General features: G+C 47.6%; 1 protein-coding gene across 1 annotated transcript in view; it reads right to left on the bottom strand.

The window, feature by feature from the left end:
* TMEM132B (transmembrane protein 132B) overlaps positions 1-27,119 on the bottom strand; it is a 292,208-nt gene that overhangs the window by 142,267 nt on the left and 122,822 nt on the right. Inside the window, exon 3 of the mRNA XM_072952906.1 lies at positions 673-819. Coding sequence (XP_072809007.1) covers positions 673-819 — 147 coding nt within the window. The remainder of the gene's footprint in view (positions 1-672; positions 820-27,119) is intronic.

Here is a 27,119-nt window from a genome sequence, read left to right as displayed (position 1 = left end):
GAGAGCTCGTCCTGCCCGTCGGGCGTCCGGATGCAAGATTATTAGCAATGGCCTCCCTCTCCTGCCCAGGAGAGCTCAGCCCCGTAAGACCCGAGGTGGGTATCTGAGCTGGAAGAGACAAGAGACCTGCCAGCAATGTCAAGTTCACCCAACCGAACACTCTGAGCCCCACATGCCAATACCCAGGGGTGGTATCTGCAAAATGACTGCCTCTAAGCATTCAGACAATTACCTTCAGTTTGCTCATTTAAAAAAAAAAGTGCATTTCCCCCTTGCCTCTTAAATCACTTCTATGTTCCCCGTTTCATTCTTCACTTCTTTGCTGCAAACAATAGCAACAACAATAATAATAATAAATTTTGTAAATACGGTCATCAAACCCTGCACCGTGACAAACGCGCGCGCAGGTGATTTCTGAGGCTGCCAGCCTGATTAGGTCATTGCGGTGTCAAGAGCACGAAGGAGAAGCGCCTCGCACCACAGCGCGGCCCGATAATGGAGCCGTTTAGGAGCTGCCGGACTGAGCTGTGCTGACGAGCTGAGAGGAACACATTGCCCATCAAATGCAGAGACATCACTTTATTTATACGCAAGTCACTGCGTTACCCGCGTCTGCAGCCGCCACACACACACACACGCGCTGCCGAGGTCCCCGAGGCCCGGGGCGCATACCTGCTCTGCGTGTCGGGGTGGTGGCCCACGCAGGTGAGGGCGGCCGTGGTCTGCGCGCTGTCGTTGTCTATGTCCTCCTGGACGGCCCACTGACCTTCGCTGCTGACTCTCACCGCCGTTATTGTCACGCCTGCAGCTGCCTTAATTCTGTGGGGTAGGAAAAGATACATAGAGATATATACACATTTATATGACCGTCTTAGTTTAAAACAGGTAGTCACACTATGGAGCCAGGGCGGAGCTCCCCTTCCCCCGGGAGACACAGGGAGGAGGGGCGGGAATGGCTTTCCTTTGGAAACTTAAGTGTCCTGTTACTTTCACAAGGGCCCCGACGTTGGAGCCCCGGTGCTTTGCCACACGTGTTCATTTTCTGTTTCATCGGGGTGTTGGGAACCAGGTTGCTTTCTGCTTCAGGGGCTCCCGTGGGATGGAGATGAGACACGTGTGTCTGGCAGGAGTGGATGGATGGGAGCTGCCGGGCCGGTGCTTCCCTGGGGGTGGGGGAGGGTCCCCACGAGGGGGCGGGGGTGTGAGAGGCCGCAGGGGCTGCCCAAGCCCAGGGGGTGGCACCATCCAGGGGACCCTGACCCCACACTGTGGGGAGGAAACTGGGGGGCCACGCAGTCCTCAGGAGAAAAGGAAACCACACAGCATCCGGGCAGGATAAAGCGGCCAAGCGCCGCCCGCCTGGTACAACTTGTGCAGACTCAGTTCCCCAGGGGAGGATCCAAGGTCCCAAGTGCTTCTTCAGCCACCGGGAAAAGGCCAAGGACAGTTCACAGGCTGGGTCGTCTTCCATTTCTTCCCTGCTCCTAAAGCATCCTCACCGTGTGCTAACCGGAACCCATCTCCTCCGTAACCATGGGGATTGCACCGGCAGCATCCAGGTTCTCAGACAACGGCCTCGGGACTTGCCCTGATGCTGCAGACATGTCCAGAGAGCAATCAGGAGGGAGGCAGGGCCGTGGGAAGCCCAGCTGCTTGCTGTGCCTAACCAAGGTAAGGAATACCGAAAGGGCATGCTCAGACGTCCCGGTGCATGAACTAACGCAGCAGAGGGTCAGCACACGCTTGGCTGTGAAGGTGCCTGGCAGCCCCTCTGCTTCCTGGAGGCCTGTGGGCTAACAAAAAATGTCCAGTGAGGCTCTGGGCACCCTGTTCCACAGATAAGTCAAAAGGAACACTGCGATGCAGGAAAATGTACAGGAAAAGTACAGGAGTAGAGGAGCATCAGCCAAGACACACCCATCAAGACAAACATTCTGCCACCACCAAGAACTGGGATGCAAAGTTTCCCTCTAAGATATTAATCCAATCCACACATAACAGCAGGACCTAAGATGCAGTCAAAGCGTATGAATGAAAGAGAAAGGACAACCCACAGAAAGGGGGACTACATCTAAAAATCATCTCTCTGATAAGGGTCTAGTAGCCAGCATATATAAAGAGCTCTTGTAACTCAACAACAAAAAAAACCCCAAATGACTCAATTTGCAAATAGGCAAAGATCTTGACTAGACATTTCTCCAAAGAATATACACATGGCCAACAAGAACATAAAAAGAAGTGGAGCATCATTAGTCAACAGGGGAATGCAAATCAAAGCCACACACCACTTCATACCCACGAGGATGGCTGTCATCAAACAGGGGAAGATAATAAATGTTGACAAGGCTGTGGAGAAACTGGAACCTCTGTGCACTGCTGTGGGGAATGTAAAATGGTGCGACCGCTGTGGAAAACTGCTTGGCAGATGCTCCGAGAGTTAAACATAAAATGACTTTTCAACTCAGTAATTCCACTTGGACGTATAGATCCCAAAAAATTGAAAACAGATACTCAGACAAACCCTTGTGCGTGCATCTCATGGCAGCATTATTCACAATAGCCAAAAGGTAGAAACAACCCAAGTGCCATCACTGATGGATGGATAAATTAAATGGGCGAGACACATATCCTAGAATCCTTTCCAGTTGTAAAAAGGAATGAAGTGCTGACACCTGTCCTAATGCAGACGAACCTCAAAAAACATCACTCTAAGTCAAAGAAGCCAGACACAAAAGGCCATATGTTGTATGATTCCGCTTACATGAAATATCCAGAAGAGGTAAGTCCACGGAGACAGAAAGCAGATAGGTGCTTGCCAGGGACTGGGAGTTGCAGCCTGGGGAGTGGCTGCTTAACCATCAGGTACGGGGTGTCCTCAGTGGGGAGCTGATAAAATGTCCTGGAACTGGATAGAGGTGGCGTCTGCACAGCGCTGTGAGTCACTGAATTGTTCACGTAGAAAGATGGTGAATTTTATGTTATGTGAATTTTACCTCAATTAAAAAAAAGAATAATAAACAGGCAAATGGCGTCTCCCAGGCGTGATTGAAACTTTAAAAAAAAAAGAAGGATTGATCAAAATCAAAAAGAGACCCATGGAAGGGAACCTCTAAAGGCAAAATTTCAAGCAGCAGGAGAGAGTATTCCAGACTCAGGGTTGTCCTAAAGCTCTTGAGTCTGCCGCCTACCGTGAGGATGGCGGTAGTCTACCTGGGGTGGAGTTGCGGGACGCAAACACTTGCGTACCTAATTAAGTGAAAAGAAATGCTCTGCTTCCTGGGTTCCGTCTTATCCATCTTGACACGCGCTAAGTTTTGCACCTACTCGCTCGCGCACCGGGCAGTTCCCTCTGGACACTCAGGTGCCATTCTTTGTCCCATCTGGGTCATTCTGCCTGGAATTCCGGTGATGCCTTTGCTACCTCCTCAAAACGCTGTTCCGGGAATTAATAACGTATGGGAGCCCTGAATAGAGGCGGCCTGTTCTGTCCCTACTCCCAGCCATCCCATCTTGCTGCCAAAGGGGCAACTGGACAGAATGTTCCAGAACTGGTGTCTCAAGAAGTCGAGTCTTCCCACTGTCCAGGGCACCTCCTCGTTTCTACCGGTACTTGCTGTTTTAACAGCGTAGCATGCGCTTACACACACACACACACACACACACACACACAGCTCACAGAGCTGTCACCAAGCAGCCCCACGGTCAGGATGATCACTGTCGTTCTCAACGTCCCAGATGATCCAACTGGCACCCACCCACGCTCCTGCCCTCCCCTCCCCTCCCGCTCCACCCCACGCAGAGAATTCCCTGCAGAGAATTTCTTTCCAGACCCACACGTGCACCGTTACCGCCTGACAAATGCCTCAGTGGCTAAGTCTGATGACTAACATCTTGCATTTTTCAGCTTTGTCACTGGCCCTACTCTTCAGTCCTGGAGGTACTAGTACACCGTGGCCACTGACGATCCCTTCGAGGTTTTTGTTTGTTTGTTTATTATCATTTCTTTCATTCTGATCCAGAAACAAGGCACAGGTCCCCTTGTCAGCAGGGACTTAAAGTAGCATCTCCAAGCTGACTCATGTGGTTCAATGCGGTGCCTCCCCACTGGCCTCCTTGACCGTCTTCTGTTTATCCTGACAGAGGCCGTGACAGGCACGCTCTCCCTGGGAGTTTGAGCAGCGGAACGCCCAGCCACGGGGTGACAGCCAAAGAGTTTCACAAAGTGTTTCATAGCAGGGACGGAACCCACCGTGCTCACTGATGACACTGTGCCTGCTGGTCCTAAAGAGATCCACACGGTCCCAGGGGACAGCAGGAAGCAGGCGTGGGACAGTGACCACAGCAGACGTCAACATTTTTCAATATTTTAGCCCCCAGTGTGGTCAGACCAGCGCCTGCAGACTGTGCGACGGGTCTGCTTCACCTGAGTGAACTCACTGTGTTCGCACGGAGGCAGGGGGCAGAACAGGGTGGCCTCCCAGATACCAGGAATGCTCTTCTAAATGCTGCCAACTTCTCGAGACAGCATCCAAATGATACACATCGTCTGGTTATTGGAAATTCACCAGCCAACATATTTAGCGAAGCGTGGTAACTACTGTTAGAGGTAAGCGGACAACCCACAGCACGGAGAAGGCTCACAAGGAAACCGAACCAACGATCACTCAAAAGCAAGAATGACCACAGCTTTGACGTCACAACCATCCACGGACGACACGGGTGGCGCCCTGATGATTAACCGTCCTCCTGTCCGGGTACCGACAGTGGCATGATGCCAGGAGCTGCAGGTGCCCCGGCGTTGCCCAGAGCTGTTGTGGAATTAAAATAATTAAGATTTCCTGAAATGCCTGAACACATTTCACCCCCTAAGAAACACTACGAGTGGGCATTGTTATTTCAGGTTTACAAATGAAAGCCTGTGGCACCAAGAGATTACGGAACAGGACCAAGATCGGAAGTCGGTTCTGCTGTGGAGGCAGGAGCGTGTCTGCCCCCCTGGCCGCCACCCCTGGGGCGCAAGAGCTGGCGCTTCACGCCGGGCTGCGCAGGCCGGGGTCCCAGCCCCGCCACTCACTCTGTCTGTCACGCTGAGGCTCCTCCTCTCTCCAGAGAGGGAAAAGTAAGAGAGGCTGGAGCGGGCTGAATAGTGTCCCCTAAACATTCATGTCCACCCGGAACTTCAGGATGTGACCCGATCTGGAAACTGAGTCTTCACTGATGTGAGCAAAGATCTCAAGATGAGATCATCCTGGATTTAGGATGGGCTTGAACCCACGAGCGGTGTCTTTATAAGAGAGAGAAAAGGAGCAGACACAGAGACGCAGGACAGAGGGCCGTGTGAAGACAGGGAGAGACTGGAGTGGTCTGTCCACAAGCCAGGGAACACTGAGGACGGCCGGCCACCACCGGAAGCCCAGAGACAGGCGTGGAATGGAGACTCCCTCAGAACCTCCAGAAGGAGCCCACCCTGCGGTCATCTTGATTTTGAACTTCCAGCCTCCTAAACTGGGAGAGAATGCATTTCTGTTGTTTCAAGCCACCCGGTTTGTGATCATTTGTTGTTCAGCCCTAGGAAATGAACATAGAGGGCATCTCATTACACTGCTGTCTGGGCAGAGAGATTACACGGTATAAAGTGCCGGGCAGAGGACCTGCTGCCTCTGTGTATGTATGACATGATATGATATGTGATATATGATACATATGATATATAGTGTGATATATGATATATAATGTGTGGTATGATATGTGATATGATATATGTGGTATGATATGTGATGTGTGATATGATATGTGATATGTGGTATGATGTGTGATATATATGTGATGTGGTATATGATATGGTGTGTGATATGTGATATATGATATGTGTTGTGATATATGTGATATGATATATGATGTGTGATATGATGTGTGATGTGATATGTGATATGATATATGATGTGTGATATGATATGTGATACGATATATGATAGGTGATATGATGTGGTATGATATGTGATATGATATATGATGTGTGATATGATATGTGATACGATATATGATATGTGATATGATGTGGTATGATATGTGATATGATATATGATGTGTGATATGATGTGTGATGTGATATGTGATATGATATATGATGTGTGATATGATGTGTGATGTGATATGTGATATGATATATGATGTGTGATATGATGTGTGATGTGATATGTGATGATATGTAATATGATGTAGTATGATATGTGATGTATATGTGGTATGATATATGATGTGATATGATATGTGACATATATGATACATGTGTGTGATATGATATGTGGTATGATGTGGTATGATGTGATATGATGTTGCTTTCTGTGAGTAAAGGGAGAAATTAAGAAACTCAGTTGTCTGGGGAAACAGATGCTTCCATATTAATAAAATGAATTTATAAAATAAAGAGAAATACATTCTGATTATCTTTGCTTTTGGTTGGCTGTGAAGGGCATTCCTACCTGCCTGGGAGGACTGGATGCTCCCAGAAATGAAAGTCAGGGAGGTGGTGGAGTTAGTGATGATGACGATTCACAAGATGTGGGAGTTTGGATAAATGACTGAACTTTTGTGAGTCAGTGTCCTCATCTACAAAATGTGGGCGATAATATCAACACTCGAGTGTTGTTACTATGAAGATTAAGTGACCCACTGTATGTAAAGCACTCAGAGGAACACCTGGGGACAAAGACAGTGTTAGATATTGTTTTTTCTCACAATGAACCACCACATACTCTCGAGAGATCATACACTTAGGCGTCAAGCCCCCTCCCTGAGATGTCCTTTGGAATTGCTCTAAGTCTCCATCAGGACCCCAGCCACCTCCCCCTCAGATATGAGTTCCCTGATCCTACTCCTGTTCTTTGGCAGGAAATTCCTCTCATGTCCCACAACAGGACAAAGTTTCCATTTGCTGTAGTAAATTCATTTTTTTCTTAATGGTTATCCTAGAGAATATCCAACCTTCAACCTTTTGGGTTCAAGGACATCAGTGTACACCTGACAAGTTCTCAGAAATCTGTAATTGTAGTTGACCAAAGAAACAATCCAATTCTGGTTCATGTCTCTTTAAATGTCCAGAAGTGGGGCCAGCTTTAGAAGTAGCTCACCACAGAAATTCAAATGACACCCCCAGTTCTCTAGGCACCTGACTCTATTCAGTGCTCACTTATGTGGGTTTTGTGTACCAACAGGCTCTCTTCTTGTGGTCACAGTGTGGCTGCGACAGCTCCGGATCTCACATCCTCATCCACAAAGGAAATGCAAGATTCTCTCCCTCAGAACAAAATCCAGGATCCAGGTTTTCACTGGTTGAATTCGATTGAGTATTCAACCTTGGAATCTGTAACTGTGGCCTAGTGGGTGGAAGGACAATGTTCACTGGTTTGGCCAGTCAATGATCATTCTACACTAAGAGCGAAGTTAATCCCGTCTGAACCACAAGGGAGAGGTTAGCATGGTGTGGCTCCCAAAAGGAAACTCAAGTTACAACAGAAGAAATGAGTGCTAGGTATCAAGAACAAGCCTAAAGCCAGGTTACTGAGGGTCTGCCTCTCTCCTACATATGTTATAAAATTGTTCCTAAATTCCAGTTCTCAGTCCAAATCCTTCCCAATTTTAGATTCTATTTGCTAGAACAATTTAAGCCTAGAAAAATCCATGTCTTGAATATTCATTAAGTTTGTTTTAGAGAAATATTTTTGGAGTTGGTGATATTCTTAACGCTTGTTACTTAAAAGCTACAATAATCTAAAAGTATGTGACAGCAATTAATGGTCTCAGCACTGGAACGAGCTTGAGGGATGTGGGGGCTGAGCAAGGGAAAGTTACGGCCAGCAGGTGGCAGTGGCACGCAGCAGGCTTTAACTGGGCAAGGCTTTGACAGGTTGGCGCGTTGCAGGAGTCCCTCAGAGCCTCAGACCTTCCAAAAGGTGTGACATGAGGGTCACAAGCCTGAGGTGGGGAGGGCAAGGGAGCCAGGGAAGAGGAGGCTCAGAGAGGGGGCTTACATGTCACCAAGCAGCACAGCGGGAAGTCTCCAGGTCAGCTCCAAAGGGTAGCTGCGGCCTGGGGTCTTCTACAAAGCCTACAGCCAGTAGACGCTGGGAACAGTTTTCCAGGGTTTGCAAAGCAGGCAGGCTCCACACGGCTAAAAATATGTTTATTGGGGATATTTTTAAAACAATTAGATGTGTTGAGTTTGGCTCTGGCAGGCTTTTGAGCTAACAGGTCCCAGTCTGCTGTGCAGAAATAAACAATAAAGGGGCCAATTGACAGGGACCATCTCTGGCTCATTTATATAACAACCACTTTCTGACATTCACCCAAAACTCACATGTGTACTTCTATTGGGTCTTCATTGTACAAATATTTGCGGTCTGTATTTCTGAAGTTATGGGATTACATAAGAAGAAGACATTGGCAGAATAAGAAACTGTTGATGAACTGAGCCTTCAGGAGACCAGTCCCCACTCTCATGTGACCCGTGGATGACGGGGCACCTATCCCCAGCCCCCATCTCTGCCATTAGGGGGCGGGAGGGGGAGGGTTGGGCTCTGCTGACTGTCAGCTATAAACACAAGGCAAACACAGGGCACATCTACTGCAAAGTGCAATTGCAAATCTTGTAATACTGAAGGACTGACACATGCCAGCAAAGCTACTGGGAAAGAGAATCCAGCAGGGACCCACCAACCACCCCTCGAGGGGTCTTTACTGACAGTTCACAAGGGAGGAAGGGAAAAGAGAGCAGTCTGAGCAGCAAAGCAGAAGGAAGCACTTGGGGGAAACGGGGGAAGCCCGAAGTAAATACGTCTGCTAAGTTGATGCTTTTTGTGATCCTACTGGCAATGTCAAGGGCGGAATGAAAAATGCGACGTCGTTCGGTTACATAAAATCGGAGGAAAACAGCGAAACTGTCAACAGGCAACGCACGTTCTGTTCCGCGCGGCACAGAGTGGAAATTACTGAGCCTGAAATCCGTTTACTGTAAGATACACCAAACTTCTTTGTTTTATCTTTATTTCATTTCTCAAGGAAGACGAAAATCCCCACCAGGTTTCTCTCCTTTTTCTCACTATTTTCTATGGGATTTTATGTTCCCGTTTTCAGTGGGTTAATTTTAATTGGCCAAAGGTTCTACAGCACTCTTGTAGCTCTGAATGGCAATGCTCTAAGAAAAAAAAAAATGCACGTTTCACATGCGTGAAAATATGCTAACATTCTGGAAAAAATAAATTAAAAAATTTAAAAATGGGAGGGACAAATTAGGAGTTTGGGGGTTGTAGATATTAACTGTTCTATATAAAAACAGATAAATAACAAGGTCCTACTGTATAGCATAGGGAACTATATTCAATATCTTCTAATAGCCTATAGTGGAAAAGAATCTGAAAAAGAATTTATGTACACACACAACTGAATCACTTTGCTTTACAGTAGAAAGTAACACCGCATTATAAATCAGCTAAACATCAATAAAATATATATACGTACACCAACATTCTGTATTGGAGAGAAGCTGACTTCCTCACAATTTCTTAAAAAGCACGTGCCTTCCTGCCTCTAAATCTTTGCTCTCACTGTTCCCTCTGCCTGGGAAGCTCCCCCCTAACACCCACAGGACTCACTGCCTCATCTCCTTCAGGTTTGGGCAAATGTCATCTCTACGAGCCTCTCCCAGGCCACCTGATCTAAAACACAGCCCTGTTTAATACCCCCACACTTCGCGTCTGTGTTTACTGCCCGCCTCCCCTGTAAGCACCAGGAGAGCGGGAGTTTTCTGATGTTTTGTTTCCTGCCTTATCCACGGTTCTGAGAGCCACGCCCGGGACGTGGGATGTCCTTAATAAATGTTGGGACAACAAACGGTCTCTGTCTGAAGTGTCATCCGTCTCTGGGTGCTCCACAGATATTAGACTTTGAGGGTGAAAGGTGCTCAGTGAGAGACAAAAGCCGCCAAGGGCAGGGGAGGGAGCCCAGGCGTTGCAGCCCCATGGACAAGAGCTTCTTGGACTTTTAGGCACATCGGAATGACCTTGTTACAGACTTCTGGACCCCACCTCCAAAGACCAGGATTCAGTAGGTCTGGGGTGGAACCCACAGCGCTGCATTTCTAAACAGAATGCCACGCCAGTGCAGGTGGTCCCCGGAACACTGTCTGGAGGACAGAGCTTGGGACACACTTCAGACAATCACAGCCTGTCAAGGAGAAGGATGCTGGGGAAACCTGGTGCTCGACTCGCTTTCTGAGATAAGCCCAGCCCAGGGCACAGGAGCGCTTCTGGGATGCGATTTAGGGAAACTGCAAAGATACTTTTAATTTGGCTTCTCCCAGCTAACCACTTTCTCTGTGATCCATTCACCACAGAGAGCGATGCATCCCACTGGGCATCTGGAGGCTGGTGGCGGCAGGCTCGGAGGAGGGCTCAATTTCAGACCATGACTTAAAGTTGGGAAGATTACAGGGCAGGGCAAAGAGTCGAGGCGGGGAGCTCGCTGTGCTGGACCTGCAGAGAGGACCACAGAGCAGGTGGGGTTCCCTCTGTCCAGGTGGCTGAAAACCTGGACACGGAGGAGAGAGACTTTGGGTCTCAGTCCGAGGGAGAACAGGAACCAGCTTGAAGGACAGACAACTCGTGCCGGGAAGTCAAGTCACCTCCATCAGAGCGGAGGGCGTGGATTTGAGCCCTGAGAAGAGGGATCTTCATGTGAGCGAGAAATCCCCCAAAGCAACACATGCCGATCCCTGCGTAACGATCTATGTTCAATGTAATCTTTTACCTAAGAGAGTCAGACGTTAAGCACATTCTGCATATAGCTTCTGACAAATTCAAACATTAACATTTTACCCGAGCAAAAGAATGGTTTGAATTTGCTCAGTGTTTCTACCACAACAGGTGCCTTGATTGCGTTGTTCGGTCGGTTGGTTTGTTATCAGCTCCCGGGAGGCAGCCAGATAGCAGCTAAGTCGATTTGCAAAACCACAGGGCCCCTCAAAGCGAGGGAGGACCAAAGAGAAGAATGAGCTGCTGGCTGATTCCCCTGCACACCTGGACATTTCTGCTCCGCTCTGGCCCAGGGGCTCCGAGCGTGCAAACGCCAGCAGGCTCCTCCCTGCAGGGAGCTCCGTTCAGCCCGTGAGGTCCCCACTTCTCTCGCGCCTGGATGAGGCTGATGACTTCTGCAATGCAGTCGTTTCTACCCTGAGCCCGTAGACACTTGGCCAATCTCAAATCACAGCGCCGTCCACACGCCGTCTAGCAGAGCAAGTTTACCCCACAACTTCCACTGGGTCTCCCCTACTCTAAGCTAGCTGTATTGGTTTCCTATGTCAACTCTTTTTCCATATCCAGTATTTTTTGGTTATTTATGGTACCAGCCTGGTAGACCAGTAGGATCTCAGTCAGTGCAACAGCACCCCCTAGAGGGCATGTGGAAATAAGCACGGGTGTCTGGGGTTGCCAGTGAGAGGACGCAGGGGACACCCCAGGCTGAGTTGCAGACACTCCCTAACTGCTCTGCCTTCTTCCCTCGTGGAGCACGGGCCTGTCCTTCAGCGTTGGGGGACAGAAGGGGAAGCAGCCTCCCTACAATTTCCGGATGTGCTGTGTCACAGCCAAGAAGTCGATACCTGCCCCGATTTCAGGTCCATCAGGGATGCAGTCTGTTCATCCTCTTCGCTTCTTTGCAAAGCCCCACGTGTTGGCTCCCACAGGAAAACCAAGCCACCTTCAGATCACATTTAAACATCTGACATGGAAAAGGCTCCCCCAACGCAGGAAGCTTTATCCTCTGATTCCCAACCTTTGCCTCTGGTCGCCACCCCCTACAGAGGGACGTTATGGCAATATGGGCCTCTCGGTTAGCAGAACCGCTCAACACACACACACACACACACACACACACACACACACACACACACACCGTGAGCAGCACGTGGCAGGGGCAGAGAGGTTGATACTGTCTCAGGGCCCAGTGAACGGCTTCTCCAAATGGTGATCCAATTACTAAGGCAATATTGTTTTATGGAAACCCCGGATTAATAAATGTACAGTAATTAAGAACCAGAAATGCTTTTGAAATGAAAGGCATTTGGAAAGCAGCCGCAGCCTTGGGGCTTTAGAAGTCAAACGTGGCTGAGGCATACCCGACTTCACTTCAGGTCTATGCACTGCGTATCGACAGCACATCAGGCATTTAACCACCTCCTAAACGCAGAAAAAATAGGCAGTCCTAGGAGACAGGGAGACAGACAGACAGACAGACAATAGCGATGTTGAGCCCACAGACTTCCAAGCTACATTTCTGACTTAAAACCGAAACTCTAGTGTGTGACCTTGGAAAAGTTGTTTAACCTCTTTGTCTCTGTTTCCTCATCTGTAAAATGGGACTGTTAATAATAGTACCACTCACAGTGTCATTGAAAGGATTGCATGGAGACAGTACATACAAAAGGCTCAGAGCAGAGTCTGGCATATAAGGACTCTCCAGGGCTCGCTAGGCTGGTGGTGATGACAGAATGCCCAGGTGCTGACTCCTTCACAAGCCAGCCCAGCCCTAAATGCCAACATTCCAAAGAATCATCCTTTGGAGTTAAAATGCTTCAGAGACAGGCTGAGAAGTACAGAAAAGCTGTCCTGAGAGTTGTCCAGCAAGCGCCCAGCCCTGGTCATCTCACCCACAGAAGGCCAGGTGGACAAGCAGAATCTCCCAGCATCCATCCCCTTTCCTGGTCCAGCACCTGGACTTCCCTTGGGTGCCACCCATGTTCAGTCCAGGTACCTGAGGCTAGACTGACCCTGCCCTCAGCTTCACAGATTGGTACGTGTAGCCAAAGTGTTGTGTCCCCCTGGGCAGTGACTGGTCCAAGGAGGAAGCATGTGACTCACCCAAACCAATCAGAACATCCCATCCCCTAGCCACAATTCACTGGCCCACAAACAGACATGTTACCCAGAATTTGTCAGAGAGTTGAGCCTGGGTCTCTTTTCACTAAGCAATAAGTGTTGCAAGAGTTCACCACCTGCCTGAGAATAAAACCAGTAAGGGAAAGAAAAGGCAATAGGTAGAAGAAGATGGCTTCCCAGGTACACTGTCTGAGCATCTGGATCCAGCCAGACCTGAGGCTGTATTTTCAGTTACATGAGCCAGTAAACTCCCTTCAAGCCACTCTGAGTTGGGTTTCTTCTATTTGCATTTGGAAATGCACTCAAAAACAGCCAGGCTCTGACATTTCTACCACTCGGAGGACCAAACAGAATCTTCCCAAAGTTCACAGAAGATACATATGTAAAGTTACCAACTGTGAGGCAAGGACAGGAAAACAGATGGTCGAACAATGTTCAATATTTCAAACGTCCTTGTGAGTACAGAGAGCAAATATTAAATAAGGAGAATCTACAGAAACAACCAAAGATCCTCTCCCTTTTTGATATCCATCACTTCAGAATAAATATTAATAAACAAAGCTAAGGAATAAAAATTCAATTCGTAATTCAAAAATAATCTGACCTTTTATGGAATTAAACTCTTTTTCTGTCAAACCTGGTATTTTTTAGAATGTTTGGTGATATAAGTCTTCAAATGCCTAGTAAAGAGTCATTTCATCCTAGTAATTTAAAGCACTTTGTGAGCTGCAATGAATTTTTTTTCCTCTCCCACCCAGACACAGCCAAGGGATCACTCTGATGCATTGGATATTTCCTGTCCTTGGAGGCTTGTCAGTAATTGGAAGGCAGCAACATGGATGGACCTAGAGATGATCATACTAAGCGAACTAAGTCAGACAGAGAAAGATAAATACCCTATGATATCACTTATACGTAGAAGCTAACTAAAAAAAAAGATGATCCAAATGAATGTATTTACAAAACAGAGACAGAGTCACAGACATAGAAAATAAACTTATGGCTACCAAAGCGGAAAGTGGGACGTGGGGAGGGAGAAACTAGGAAATTAGGAGTTTAGCAGATGCACACCACTACATATAAAACAGATAAAAAACAAGGACCCACTGTATAATAGCACAGGGAACTCTATTCAATATCTCACAATAACCTATAATGGAAAAGAACCTGAAAAAATATATAAATATCTGAATCACTTTGCTGTATACCTGAAACTAACACAACATTGTAAATCAACAACACTTTAATAAAACAATTACACACCCAGAAGCATGTACGACAAAGAAGCTCTGGGACAAAGAGAGCTGAAGGTTGACTTCGAAACTGGCTAACCATTCCCAGCGTGATACTAACTGGATCCCTGCGCTGCTTGGTGCGACACCAAAACCGCATCCCCAAGGTGCGTTCATCTGGTGAGCTGTTCTCATCTTTGAAGAAGCAAAAACTCAATCAAATGCAATGGGATCCGGGAAGACCCTGCTCCTTTCTGTTCCTCCTAAAAGCCAAGACTGCTCCCCCCTCGGAGCTCGGCACGGCTGCCCCCTCTCAGCTCTCCCGGGCTCTTTCGTTACGCCCGCCTCACTCTGCTCAGCCTCTTCACTCACTGATGTACCTTGTCTCGTGTCCACAGGCAGTTTGAATAGCAACATACAAATCATTAAGGAGGGAGCTGAAAAGCAGCAAACCGTTGAGAACCAACATGCAAAAGCAAACAGAATTGCTCCACTGACTTGCTCATCCGCGATGGGCATTTTGTCCTCAGCCAGCAGTGGCACAAAGCCGCTTTCAATACGCCGCTCCCTGACTCGGAACACATCAGCGGCCCCAGCGCTGACCCGCGACCAGACTGGACTTGGCCAGACGTGTTTCTCCTCACCAGCCAGCTGACCTCACCTCCCTCCCACCGTGGGTCTGTCTGGACCTGGCTCCATTCGAAGTCAACAAGTCCTCCAGGACTCGTCTGGCTCAGGAAATGCGAGCACCGAGAAACACCAAAACCCCAAGGATTTCTCTGTGCCTCCCTCGCTAGGATACAATCTTCGCGAGGTCAGAGGACCACACCCTTCCACGCTATACGGTCAGCACAAGAACAGCGCCTCGCAAGGGGAAGGCACTCAGACACCTGCTGAACTAACAAATGAACGAATCTCCTACCAGAGAAATATTACACGACACTGCTCTGCATGGGCTAAATGAAAAACATGCTACTAAGGCCCTGGCATTCCTTAGAACCTTGTTTAAATAATTTGCGCTTTTATAATATTAATATAACATGTAATTATATAATATAATAATATAAATAGCACAGAAATAATATATTATACTATTAATATATTAATAATTACATAATTAATATTTATACAATTATAATATATGATTAATTGTTATAGTATATATTATGTAATAATAATTACAATATAGTTAATAATTATAATTAGTAATTATAATAGTAACATTAATATTAAGTATACATTTAATGATATTACTAATATTAATTATATAATTAATATAAATAATATAAAATAATTATTTTATTAGTAATATATACTATATTATGTTACATTGTACATGTTACATATTATATAATGTATACTGTATATTCTATAATATGTTATATTATATTGTATTATAAAAAGTAAATTTTTTAAACAAGACAATGAAAAGAGCAAGCTTTTATCTCATCAAATTTTAAACTGCTGGCAACTCATTCCATTTCTTACATGCCTGAAATGGTGTTTAAAAACATTATGATTTTTAATTGCATTTTCAGGTTGTGGGACCAAAACCCAGAAGGGCACGTGAGAATACTTTAGAGGGTGTGACAAGGACATAACATTAAATAATACTGAGCTGGAGAAAAGAGAGTTTCTAGTCTTTATCAACCCCTTTGACTGACGCAGGTGGGAAGTGACAGCTGCGTGTTAACGTCCTCAACCTCTTCTAACCCTCGCAGGTCTCCCCTCTGAACAGGGAGGACTGAGGACGCTCACAGGCAAGGCCCTGCAGAGCCTGCAGCCGCCTAGCTGGAATGTTACAACACTGGCTTTTGTGCATAATTGTTATTACAGCTGCCTTCTATTTATGGCAGATGACACTGGTTTTCCGTTTATAGAAGAGATATAAATTTACTTTAATGAAAATACGAGCTGATTTAAAGGAAAATATTAATAGAACAGCAGTACGGGTGGTGTGCACACGTGGGAGAAATAGCGAAATCTGATGGGAAACAGACAGCGCCAACCGCCCAGCCCCTCAGGTCAGGATTCCCAAGGTGAGGTGGGTTTAGGAGATCAATCCACTCCCATTACAGCTACACATTTATTTTCATGTATAATAGAAACACATAAAGCCAGAATATTAGGAGATTGGTCTTCCACTTTAAGGGAGCAAGATAAAATTTTCTTTTAAGATAAAGGTATTGCCCCCCAAATCGTGTATCAACAGAAATGAGAGCAGTGAGGGAGAAAGCACCGCGGGTGGTGTGCAGGTGTGGGACACCTGGGATGCTGGGACAGGCGGGCCCCTCAGGCGCCCTGGACGAGCCCTCACAGGCAGCCTCACACTCCGCGGCCACCCTGCGGCCGCACCCTGGGGGTCTTCGAGCTGCCAATCAAAGAGGCAATTTTCCACCACAAGAGGTGGTCTCCCTGCCCAGATCGATTCAGCTAAGATGAGGATGGCAGAATCTGAGAATTCCTCCCCAGGCTGGGTTTGCTCAACAGCTCAGATGAAAGAAGAAAACATATCTGGAGGAGCGATCGAGCTGCTAAGGAGGAACTGAGTTTATCTTCAGCTGTCAAAACACACCGCTGTGGAACACGCAGCCCCCTGCCTTCACCTGTCTGCATACTTCCCTCGGTCTCTCCCGCCGGTGAGGCGCCGGCAATGGCAAGCCACACACAGAAAGGATTTTCAAGCAAAGACAAGGCAAAGAAAACAGATTTTTCAAGAGCAAAACACTAACACACAAATTTAGACTGAGCTGGAATAATCTGAGGAGTGGATCAACCCTGAAACATTCCAAGAACAGTGTCTTCAGACTGAGCTTGATGGAATTTCCAGGCACCCGATGACAGCCATCAGACCACCCACCTTCCCTAGACTTCTCAGCGTTTCAAGGGCCTCTGGGCTGGGGTGCAGCTCGACAGATCTAATGGTTTTATGATTAAGAAACAGGCTCACAGAAGCGAAGTGATCCAAGTAAGGGTTTAAAGAGCCACGACCAGACCTCAGACGTCTTTCCTCTCCACCATCCGATGTCACGGCTCATGAAGCAGGCAGTAAAAATGCACCTTTCTTGCAGCCACTATGGAAGACAGTACGGAGGTTCCTTCAAAAACTAAAAATAGAGTTTCCATATGATCCAGCAATCCCATTCCTGGGCATGTATCTGGAGATGAAAACTCTAATTCAAAAGGATACCTGCACCCCAATGCTCATAGCAGCACTGTTTACAACAGCCAAGACATGGAAGCAACCTGCATGTCCATCGACAGACGACTGGATAAAGAAGTTGTGGTATATTTATACAATGGAATACTACTCAGCCATAAAAAGAATAAAGTAATGCCATTTGCAGCAACATGGATGGACCTGGAGATCATCATACTAAGTGAAGTAAGTCAGACAGAGAAAGACAAATACATACGATGGCACTTACATGTAGAATCTTTTTTAAAAAATGACACGAATGTATTTACGGAACAGAAAATGACTCACAGACACAGAAAACAAACTTACAGTCGCCAAAGGGGAACGGGGGAGGGGGAGGGATAAATTAGAAGTTTGGGATTCGCAGATACACACTACTGTACATAAAACAGATAACGAGGTCCTACTGTAGAGCACAGGGAAGTATATTCAATATCCTATAATAAACCATAATGGAAAATAACATGAAAAAGACCATACACACACACACACGCACACGCACACAACTGAATCCCTTTGCTGTACACCAGAAACTAACACAAGATTGTAAATCAAGGACACTTCAACAACAACAAGAAAAAAAGTGCACCTTTTCCACATTCTTACACCAAATGCCCTGCTCAGAATTATCATTCAGTATCCTGGGACCAACTCTTAGACTGAAAAGATAAAAACAGGTGATCTCAACTAGAAAAATGGAAACACTAAACTGCGCCGAGAAACCACACTTGCATTAGAAGAAAAGATGAACTGCATCCTACTTCTGTCTGTGTTTTAGGATTCTAAAGATATCAGAGGTACAATTGAAGTTATTTATGGTTCACATAAAATCATGTGATAATAACCTAAAAGCCGAACACGCGAGGAAGGGTGTAAGTTGGAGTTCTTTGCTTGCACACGGGAGAAGCCCCTTCTGGTCAGCTTATGAGAAAGAGTTACAGGAGAGAGACAGGACATCTCATAGAATGAAGGGGAAGGCTGGAAATCTGAGTCCAGAAATGGGCCCAGATCCAGGGCAGGTATCTTGCAGGACTGCCACAGAGACCACCTGATCAGAATCATCAGACCCCACCCCAAGCTTCCACTCCAGCCAGCACCTGAACGGCATGTGCACCGGCCATCGGCAGTGACTGCACTTCCAGAATTTCCCACTGCGCCCAGCCCAGTCCCTGTGTGGATTGTGCATGTGAGCACACACGTGCACACACATGTACACACGCGTGCGCGCGCACACACACACACACACAAACAGCAAACACCTGTGAAGCACCCCTCTCCAACCCCGCCCTCAGCCCACCGACTTCAGCACAGCCGTGGCGGACAGCTCCACGTGCCCCCGCCCTGGCCTTTCCCAACGTGCTCTTGGCTTCTCTGATGTTTTTCCTCCCAGTTTTAATTCCCCAGGACGACCTTCAACCAACTGGGCTGGAAGTCAGCAGACAAGTGCTCCCACTGCCCGCACCCTTCCAAGGGGGGACCCCAGTGGGACGAAGCCCCAGGGACCTCTCAGCGCACATTTATCAGCTTCTCCTCCTTCCCTGCCCCACTTTTTTGACCAACGTCCACAGTCTCCAGGCACCCCCGCACCATGCCATGCCTAAAGTACCACTTACATTAACATTTTCTTTTATATCTTCTCACTGCCTTTACATAAATGTATGTGGGAGGAAGCAATCTATCAGCACTTACATTGAAAAAAAAAATCAATGTCACTTTCTATAAAGAGAAGAACCCCTAAAATGAGTACAGTGAAAACAAAACCATGTTGCTGAATTCCAGCCGGCCGGCCACTGCTGCCTGCCAGAGGCTCCCAGCCTGGGGCGTGGGCTTGCCCGGCTCAGAACAAACCCAAAACCAAAACCCGCCAACAATGAGATCAGCAAGTGGTGAGGGATGCAAGGGACTTCGGAGCATCACACAGAGACTGGTCTCCTTGACCAAACCAGGGCAGAAAGAGGATGCAGAAGGCGTCAGCTCTCCCTGGGTAACTCAGCGTTACCTAAGCACCTGTCTATGGTACTTGCAAACCCTACACTCATCTCAGGTGTCGCCTGAGATAATTTTTCCCCTGCGCTCGTGGTTCCCAAAGTGTAAGGTGCAGACTGACTTTGGGCGGTGTCTAAGATGAATTTAAAGGCAAACGCCATTCTGACACCTAGTAGCTTCTGGAGAAAGTGAAACAACAAAATTAAGAACTCACGGGTGCATGGAAGGTGACTGGATTTATGTGTGGGTATCACCAAAGAGAGTCTACCACTTTCTCTGGACTCCAGTTACTCTCGTTACTATGGGAACATGAGGCAGTGGCCGGTCAAACTTTCTAACCAGCTGTGACAGACTGTGACATACGCTCCTTAAAGGCAGCCATTGGCTGCTCACCCACCTCGCGACACTAATTATGTGATTTAGCTGACATCCACAGTCCTGAGTCCTGATTTAACTTCTTCCCGTCAGTTGAATGTCTTTCAGGGTAAAAGCAATGAGCTGTTCGTCTCTTTCACCACCAGCTATAATTAACTCCAAAAATATTTGCGCTTTAGCCATGAAATGGTCTCGTTAAAGTCACCTAGAGAGTCACAAAAGGAAGGGTTGGCGCTGGAGTCTGAGATTTAATAGTAAGGCAAGGCATGGGCACTCCGCTTCCCATAAAAACTCACCCCCATCTCCTAGTCTGTGAGTGACTGCTGTGTATTGAAATGAGCTGGTCCACTGTGGTCACAGATTAGATTCAGAGTTTGAGACTGAGTTTCCTGGAGAAAGCAACAATGAGATGGATTATTCATACACACACCAGAGGTGGCTTTTTTTTTTAATCTTAGCTCAAATATTACAGTACATTGTGTGCCATTCAGTTGCAGTCCAATTTCTGACACAATTTCCATAACAGCAAAATTTACATACAGATGGCAAATAAATAAAACCTTTCTGCCGCTTGGTCTGCAGTACTTATGGTCAGCAAATCCTATTAGGGGCTTTATTAACCTGCTCAGTGATGGAAATGTTAGATCTGATCCTATGGATCTCAGCTGTGCCATCCAGCCCTGCTGCAAAATGAAATTTAACTCTCGACATGTTCCTGCAACACGAAGCCACCAAAATTAAGGAGTTTTTTTTTTTTTCCCTGTAGGCAGCGTTGGAAATATCCACTCTGCCTCATTTTTCACTCAAGCCACAAATGGGCTTTTTTTCTCTCCCTTTTCTTAAACAGCACATCATCACGACCAGCCTGAGAGCTAAGAGGGAAGCAAGCTGACCAACACACACGATCACCAAGCAGGGGTAATGACTCCTGGACACGCCAGCAACAGTGAGAAGTGAGTGGGAGGGGTGCTCCTGAAATGGAAGAGACGTCAGGACGTTCAGGACATTAGGAAGGCCTGGCTGGAACCCCTGCGAAGCCCCAGAGGAGGTCCCCTTCCACGTGTCCCCGTATTTCACGCTGAGCCCTGGCAGGGAACATCTACGACTCACGGGGCTAATTTGCTGGTTAAAACCAGCCACCTTCTATGGCTACACAAGGAAAGAAACGTGTCTGCGAGCGAGCCGAGTGGGCCCGCATCTCTCTGCAAACTGTCAGGAGAGTCCTGGAGAGTCCATTTCCTGTGCCTTGGGAGAATTTCAGTGGAAAAGTTCATCTCCAATCTAAGAAGGGTGAGGCTCCAGGGAGGGGACTCCAGGGAGCAAGGAGGTCTTGGGAAGGCCTTTCCTTTTGCCCTAATGATGGTCTTCACGCCCGAAGTCCAGGGCAAGGCCCTTGCATGTGGTACCTCTGCCAAGCACTGGCCCCCATGAGTCAATCCCTGAAATAAAACCTGTGCCCTCGGAAGTCTCAAACTGATGACGGAAAAGGATGGAAGACACAGGAGTGGTGAAGGAAAGAGTGAAGGTAAGACGCTTCTGGATCACCAGCTATTTGTATTACAAGTTATTTTTATCACTTTCCATCACAGAGCAAAGAATTCGTTTTTCTAGGGGCACCGTAACAAATTGTCACAGACCGCGTGGTGTAAACAACAGAAATTAACTTTCTCCCAGTCCCAGAGGCTGGAAGTCCAACAGCAAGATGCCACCTGGGCTGGTCTCTTCTGAGACCTCTCATCTTGTCGATGGCCGTCTTCTCACTGTGGCCTCACACGGTTCTTTTTTCCTACGTTACGTCTGTGTCCTCATCGTCCTTGTCTCGTAAAGACACCAGTCATAGCACAATACGGTCCATTTCTACCTCTGTAAAGACCCTATCTCTAAGTACAGTCACATTCTGAAGTGTTGGGGCGGGGGTGGGGGTTGTTAAGACTGCAACAAACGGATTTGGTGGGGACACAAATCGGTCCCGGACAGGCCTCCACCCACACGAGTTAACTGCTGTATCTGGGATGTCAAAGTGCATTTGTCCCCTGTTGACTTGAGTCCCAGCTACAAGCCAGACCCACGTCCCTGCCTGCGTGCAGCCAGCATTCCAATGTGGGAGAAGCAGACAAGGCGTACGTGAGCAAGTTAGTAGCGTGGCCCGCTTCGGGGAGGGATGAGCGCCAGGAAGGCAGGAGGCTGGATAATGGAAGCATGGTTGGCGTTGGCAACCATGTAGGGATGGTCCAGAAGGCTTATCTGAAAGAGGGATATTCGAGGGGAAAAACAAAAGATGAGGAGGGCCCAGCCCTGCTCACCGTGGGGGTGCATTCCGGGCAAAGAGGACACAGAAAGTGCCCTGAGTTGGCAGCAGACAGGGTGGTTTCTAGGGACCAAGAGAAGGTAGAGGCAGTTGGAACGTGATGAGCGACGAGGAACGTGGTGGGAGAAGAGGACCAGGTCTTTATCAACATCGGGTCCAGCATCCTCTTCACATGATTCCTTGCTCCCTCAGGTCACAATCAAGACCGCCCACAAATCCGCAACGGAAAAGGTGCCATTTAACTGTTCACCTGCCTTTGAACCCAATCAGAATTTCAAATACTGTGTATGAAGTATCCACAACCATGATCCTCACGGGTACAAAACGGGCATCTTTATTTCCACTCCTTCCCTCTGGAAAAACATCTCTGAACATTGATCCTGACAGCCCGACCCCCAGGCCAGGCAGAAAGTTCCGTCGGCGAAACCCACCAGGGCCTGAGTCCTGGGAAGGATTTTTGATTTTCCATTTAGAGGGGGAAGTGCCAACGGACTTATTAAGTAGCAGGTGTAACTGCGTTGCCGTCAGTGAAGAAAAATCATTACTTGGGACCCCGGAGGTAAGTGGCAAGCTTTCTTATTCTGGATTTCAAATTTAATTCGACTCGAGGGAGACTTCATGAGCCCTAACAGGCTGCCAGTCCTCGCTGGGGACACAGACTGCCAAATCAGCAGTGCCCATCTGCAGACGCACAGAAGCAAAGAGTCTGACACAAATTCAGTTAATTGCGATGTGCTGGGGTAAAGGCTAGATCAGGTGTGCGAATAAAATACTCCAGCAGCACAAAAGAGAGCACGGCGAATTTCCTACAAAACATCTTGTGGATTTAGACCACCCAGATAGGAAGAAACGCAAGTGAAACGCCATCTAACCTGAGAATCATAGATTAGAGGTAACGCCGTGACATAATTCATGATCGTCCTCCTTCCTGGCTTTATGAAATCTATCTAAACAGACCGTGAGTGGCAGTCGTCCCACAATGGAGATGGAACCGTATTTTTGTTTTTAATGGAACCAACCGAGAGACGAATCGTACACTACACTTTTATTGGAAATCCGATGGAAACTGGCACCAAACCCAGTCCACCCAACCAGGATGGAAGGATTACACAGTGCAGCCTGCACCTCTGATTAGTCCTGTCCCTTTGAATTTCTCTAAACTTATTTCCTGCCCGAGTCATTGGCTGGCAGCTACAAAATGGTGAGAGGACAAACTGAAAATAGCTCCACATTAACAAATTACACGGGTCAGATGTACTGTGCACACAATTGCTAATTTTTTTTAATAAAATTCTTGACCACTCTAAAGTGAGTGGCAAAAGTAAGAAGGCCACCCAATTGTGTCTTGGAAACAAAAGGTATCCGGAGGAGTTCTTTCAGGCCCTGGGAATCAGCCCCACCAGGACTTTGAGCTTTGCTTCAGCATTTAAATGCATTTAAAGAATCTCCTTGAGACCCCCCCCACCCCCACCCCAGGTTCCCCAGTTTAGTCTCCGGCCTGCCCTCCTCTTCCCAGCCAAATGCTCAAAATGACTTTGAAAGACATTGTCCCCCCTGGATCCATCAAATCATGGGTGGCAGACACTGCTAATTGCTCAGCCAATATTAAAATATTAATGGAGTCACCTCTCCAGTTAAAAGACAGAGATCATCAAAATAGATTTAAAAAAAATACAAGACACAATTAAATGCTGCCTACAAGAGACACACTTTAGATATAAAGACACCAATAAGTGAATCTGGCAAGGCTGCAGGAAACACGCTCAATACACGAAAGTCCATTGTGTTTGTACACACCAGCAACAAAACACGTCAGAAGTGAAGATAAGGATGCGGGTTAGGGTCAGAGCTAGCCTCTGAAACTTACACTGCTCCCCGCCAGCCTCCGTCGGGGCTCCCAGACGCCAGCGCACTTAGGCGGGAGCGCAGGGCAGTGCTGGGGTGAGGACTGTGTTCTAAGTGCGGGGAACACGCTCACTGAACACAGAGGATAACGTTTGGAACCAGCTGAGCACGCTGTGCAGGTTACAGTTTGTTTGGGACGTAACTGCCTGCCTGCCTTTCTAAGCTCTGCTGAAACCTTCGCTCTGAGCCCTAGACTTGGTCTCGGCTCCGAGACTGCAGGTTTCAGAGCATCCGTGTCTATGAAGTTTCCTCCAGGGAAATCCTGAGTCTTCTTGAAGGGAAAAATTAATAACGCCTGGATTTTGGGCTGCCACCTGAGGCACATTCATCAAACAGGTTGCTCTTTTTTTAAGTGTGAAAGTTTGGAGAAGATTAACTTTCACAATGAGGGGCTGTGAGATGGGAAAGGGCTTGAAGCGGGCTGGCCTGGCTCTGTCACTTTTCTGGCTACGTGACCCCCTAGCAAGTGACAGAGCACTTCTGAGCCTGTTTCTTTGTCTGTTAAGAAGCGGAAACAGGTAGATTCCAGAGCTGTCACGAGGACGCGCACAGGATCTAATGGGGAGCCTGGCATGTGAGCGGTGCTCATTAAGTACCTGTGGTGGGAATCAGGGTCCCTGTAGCGTGTGCTGCAGAAAGCTTTCAGATTCCACTTAGATGCTGCTGAGCGTGGCACCGAGCATCACAGGCAAAACTGCTGTGCCTTCCTGCATTATCCCGTTTACTCTTACAGCCATCCCCTCAGACAGGCACTATTGCCAGTCTCCTTATACAGGAGAGGAAGGCAGGGCTCAGAGAGGTGAACAACCTGTACACGGTCACACAGCCAGGAAGGGGGAGTTGAAATTTGACTGCAAGCCTCACTGATTCAAACTTCTTAGAAAACTTGCCTCCCAAGAGTGTCCTGGGCGCACCGTGCTCTTTGGTCAGGCTGCCCTACCCCCCACACACCCTCTCCCTCCCGTTTTCCTTTAAAATAGGTCTGGGAGACTTGCTGGGAGGCTTCTGCAGGTGTTCAGCCAAGAGGGGACCCTGGCTTGACCTGGATCATAGCAAAGGAGGCGGTTCGATTCTGGACATCTTATAGGAAGAGCCCCAGGATTTGCTGAGGGTTCAAAGGGAGTGGGGTGGACCAGAGACTGGGATAAGTCAATCACGGTTATTCGATGTTTGTTTGGCCTGAGTGGCCACCAAATGAAATGGGAGAATCTGGCTGAGCACAAAGTTGATGCTTCATAAATAGTCACAGCATAAACTACCCCCATTTATAGATGGGGAACTTGCAACACAGAGAGGTTAAGTAACTTGCCTAGGGTCACCCAGCTGGTAACTGGTAGAGCCAGGATTTGAACCAAGGCTGTCTGGCTCCAGAGTCCACAGTCTTCACCCCTGGGCTCCACTGCCTAACAGGACGAGAGGTCAGCACAGGAGATCCTCTGTGTGAGCCCAGAAAGAGCTATTTTAATAAATCACAGATGAAGTTTCTGGGGATTGCTCTCAGCCTTGGAGACATTCTATACAGAGAGAGGAAGTTTTCACGAGACTTCAAACTTTCTTGGTTTCAAAGACCGACCCCGAATCCAGCCTATGATTGCCCTGCCAGCAGCCCCCGATCCATCCAAACCATAGTTTTTAACCCTTTTCTAAAAGGCTTTTCAATATATGGTCAACTTTAGAGGTCAGTGTTTAACAGAATCTATTTGGATGTCAGAGAATAACCAATTCAACTTTTGTTCAAACTGGCCCCGATGCAACACACAGACAGAAGCAGCAATGTGACAGGTGAAAATTGCACACATCTGTCCCCTTTCCATACGTCTTCAACTCCAGAATTAGATCTCAGGGAATCTGGCGCACATTCATGCTTTGATACGGGGCCTCATCTGAGCCAGAATGAAATATGTCACATTTCATTCATAAAAGACATGATTAAACCAGACAGTCAGTTAGACTAGGATATGACACATTCCCCTGGGCCTGAAAGCAACGCTTCATTCTGAAAGGCTGAACATACAAAGAGACAACAAACAGCCAGACGACAGAACGCACGATGTCAGGACTCGGACACATCACCTCCGCGGCCACCAGACCAAAGAGCCAAACCCGCAGACCCTGTGGCAGTCAGCCCAGAGACGGCTGAGCTTGCTCCCCGACTGCCGGCTGCCCTTCCTACAGCCTCTGCTTCCGACTCTGGGCCAAACAGAAAAAGCCAAACACACTCCCCAGACCTGTCGCAGAAGATGCTCACGTCTTGGGAGCCCGCCTCCCGCTTCCCCACGCCAGCAGCCTCCAATCGGAGCAGACCTGAGCCTCCGCTTCCACGATAAACCTCCCCTCCCCGCTGCCTGCCTCTGACTCTCCACCAAATGCCAGTGATGGCCACTGATGCCCTTTGCCTCAACGAATTCGGGATAAATAGCCTCTGTTGGTTTTCATTTGGTTGATCTTCGTTTATTTCCACAGTTCCAGTGCATTCTTCTCTGGCCACAAAGCACAGCATGATAAATGACAGTCCTATCTGGGAAGGCTCGAAGACAAGAAACTGCAGCTGCTGACCCAGAAAGGTTCAAAAGGTAAAGCTCAGTCCTCATCGAGACCTGCAGAATGGCCCAAAAGAGTGTTTTAAAAAGGAGTTCTCCAGGCAAGGAGGGTGGAGCCCAGTGGTAGAGTGCGTGCCTAGCATGAACCAGGTCTTGGGTTCAATCCCCAGGACCTCCATTAAAAACATAAATAAGTAAACCTAATTCCTCCCTGCCAAAAAAAGATCACAAAAAAAGAAAAACCTCAGGAAAAGGTAGTTCTCAACTCACGTGTGCAGATCGACACCCCAATTCCACTGCTTTCTTGCTGCACGACTTCAGACGGGTGGCCCCTAACCTCTCTGAGTCTCAGTTGCCACATCTATAAAATGGACACGAGTACTTTGTATGGTGCCTGTGATACTACAGTGAGGGACACAACTGGAGCCCGGCTCGGTACACGTAATTATTAAAAAGCATCAATTAATAGTGTGGATTAAATGCCACAGTGTCGGTAATACTATCCATTATAGTAAGAAATAATATTAATTAACACTCACTGAACACCCACAGAGTGCCAGGCACCCCTCTAATTGCTTTCCACAAGGCAACTAATTCACTGAATAAAGTGCAGGAGAGGCTGCATTTCCTGTGATGCGCCCACCG

Source organism: Vicugna pacos, chromosome 32 (genome assembly GCF_048564905.1).
Source record: "Vicugna pacos chromosome 32, VicPac4, whole genome shotgun sequence".
In the NCBI taxonomy this organism is placed as follows: domain Eukaryota; kingdom Metazoa; phylum Chordata; class Mammalia; order Artiodactyla; family Camelidae; genus Vicugna; species Vicugna pacos.
The sequence above is the reverse complement of the archived record's forward strand: the minus strand, read 5'-3'. Positions and strand labels throughout refer to the sequence as shown.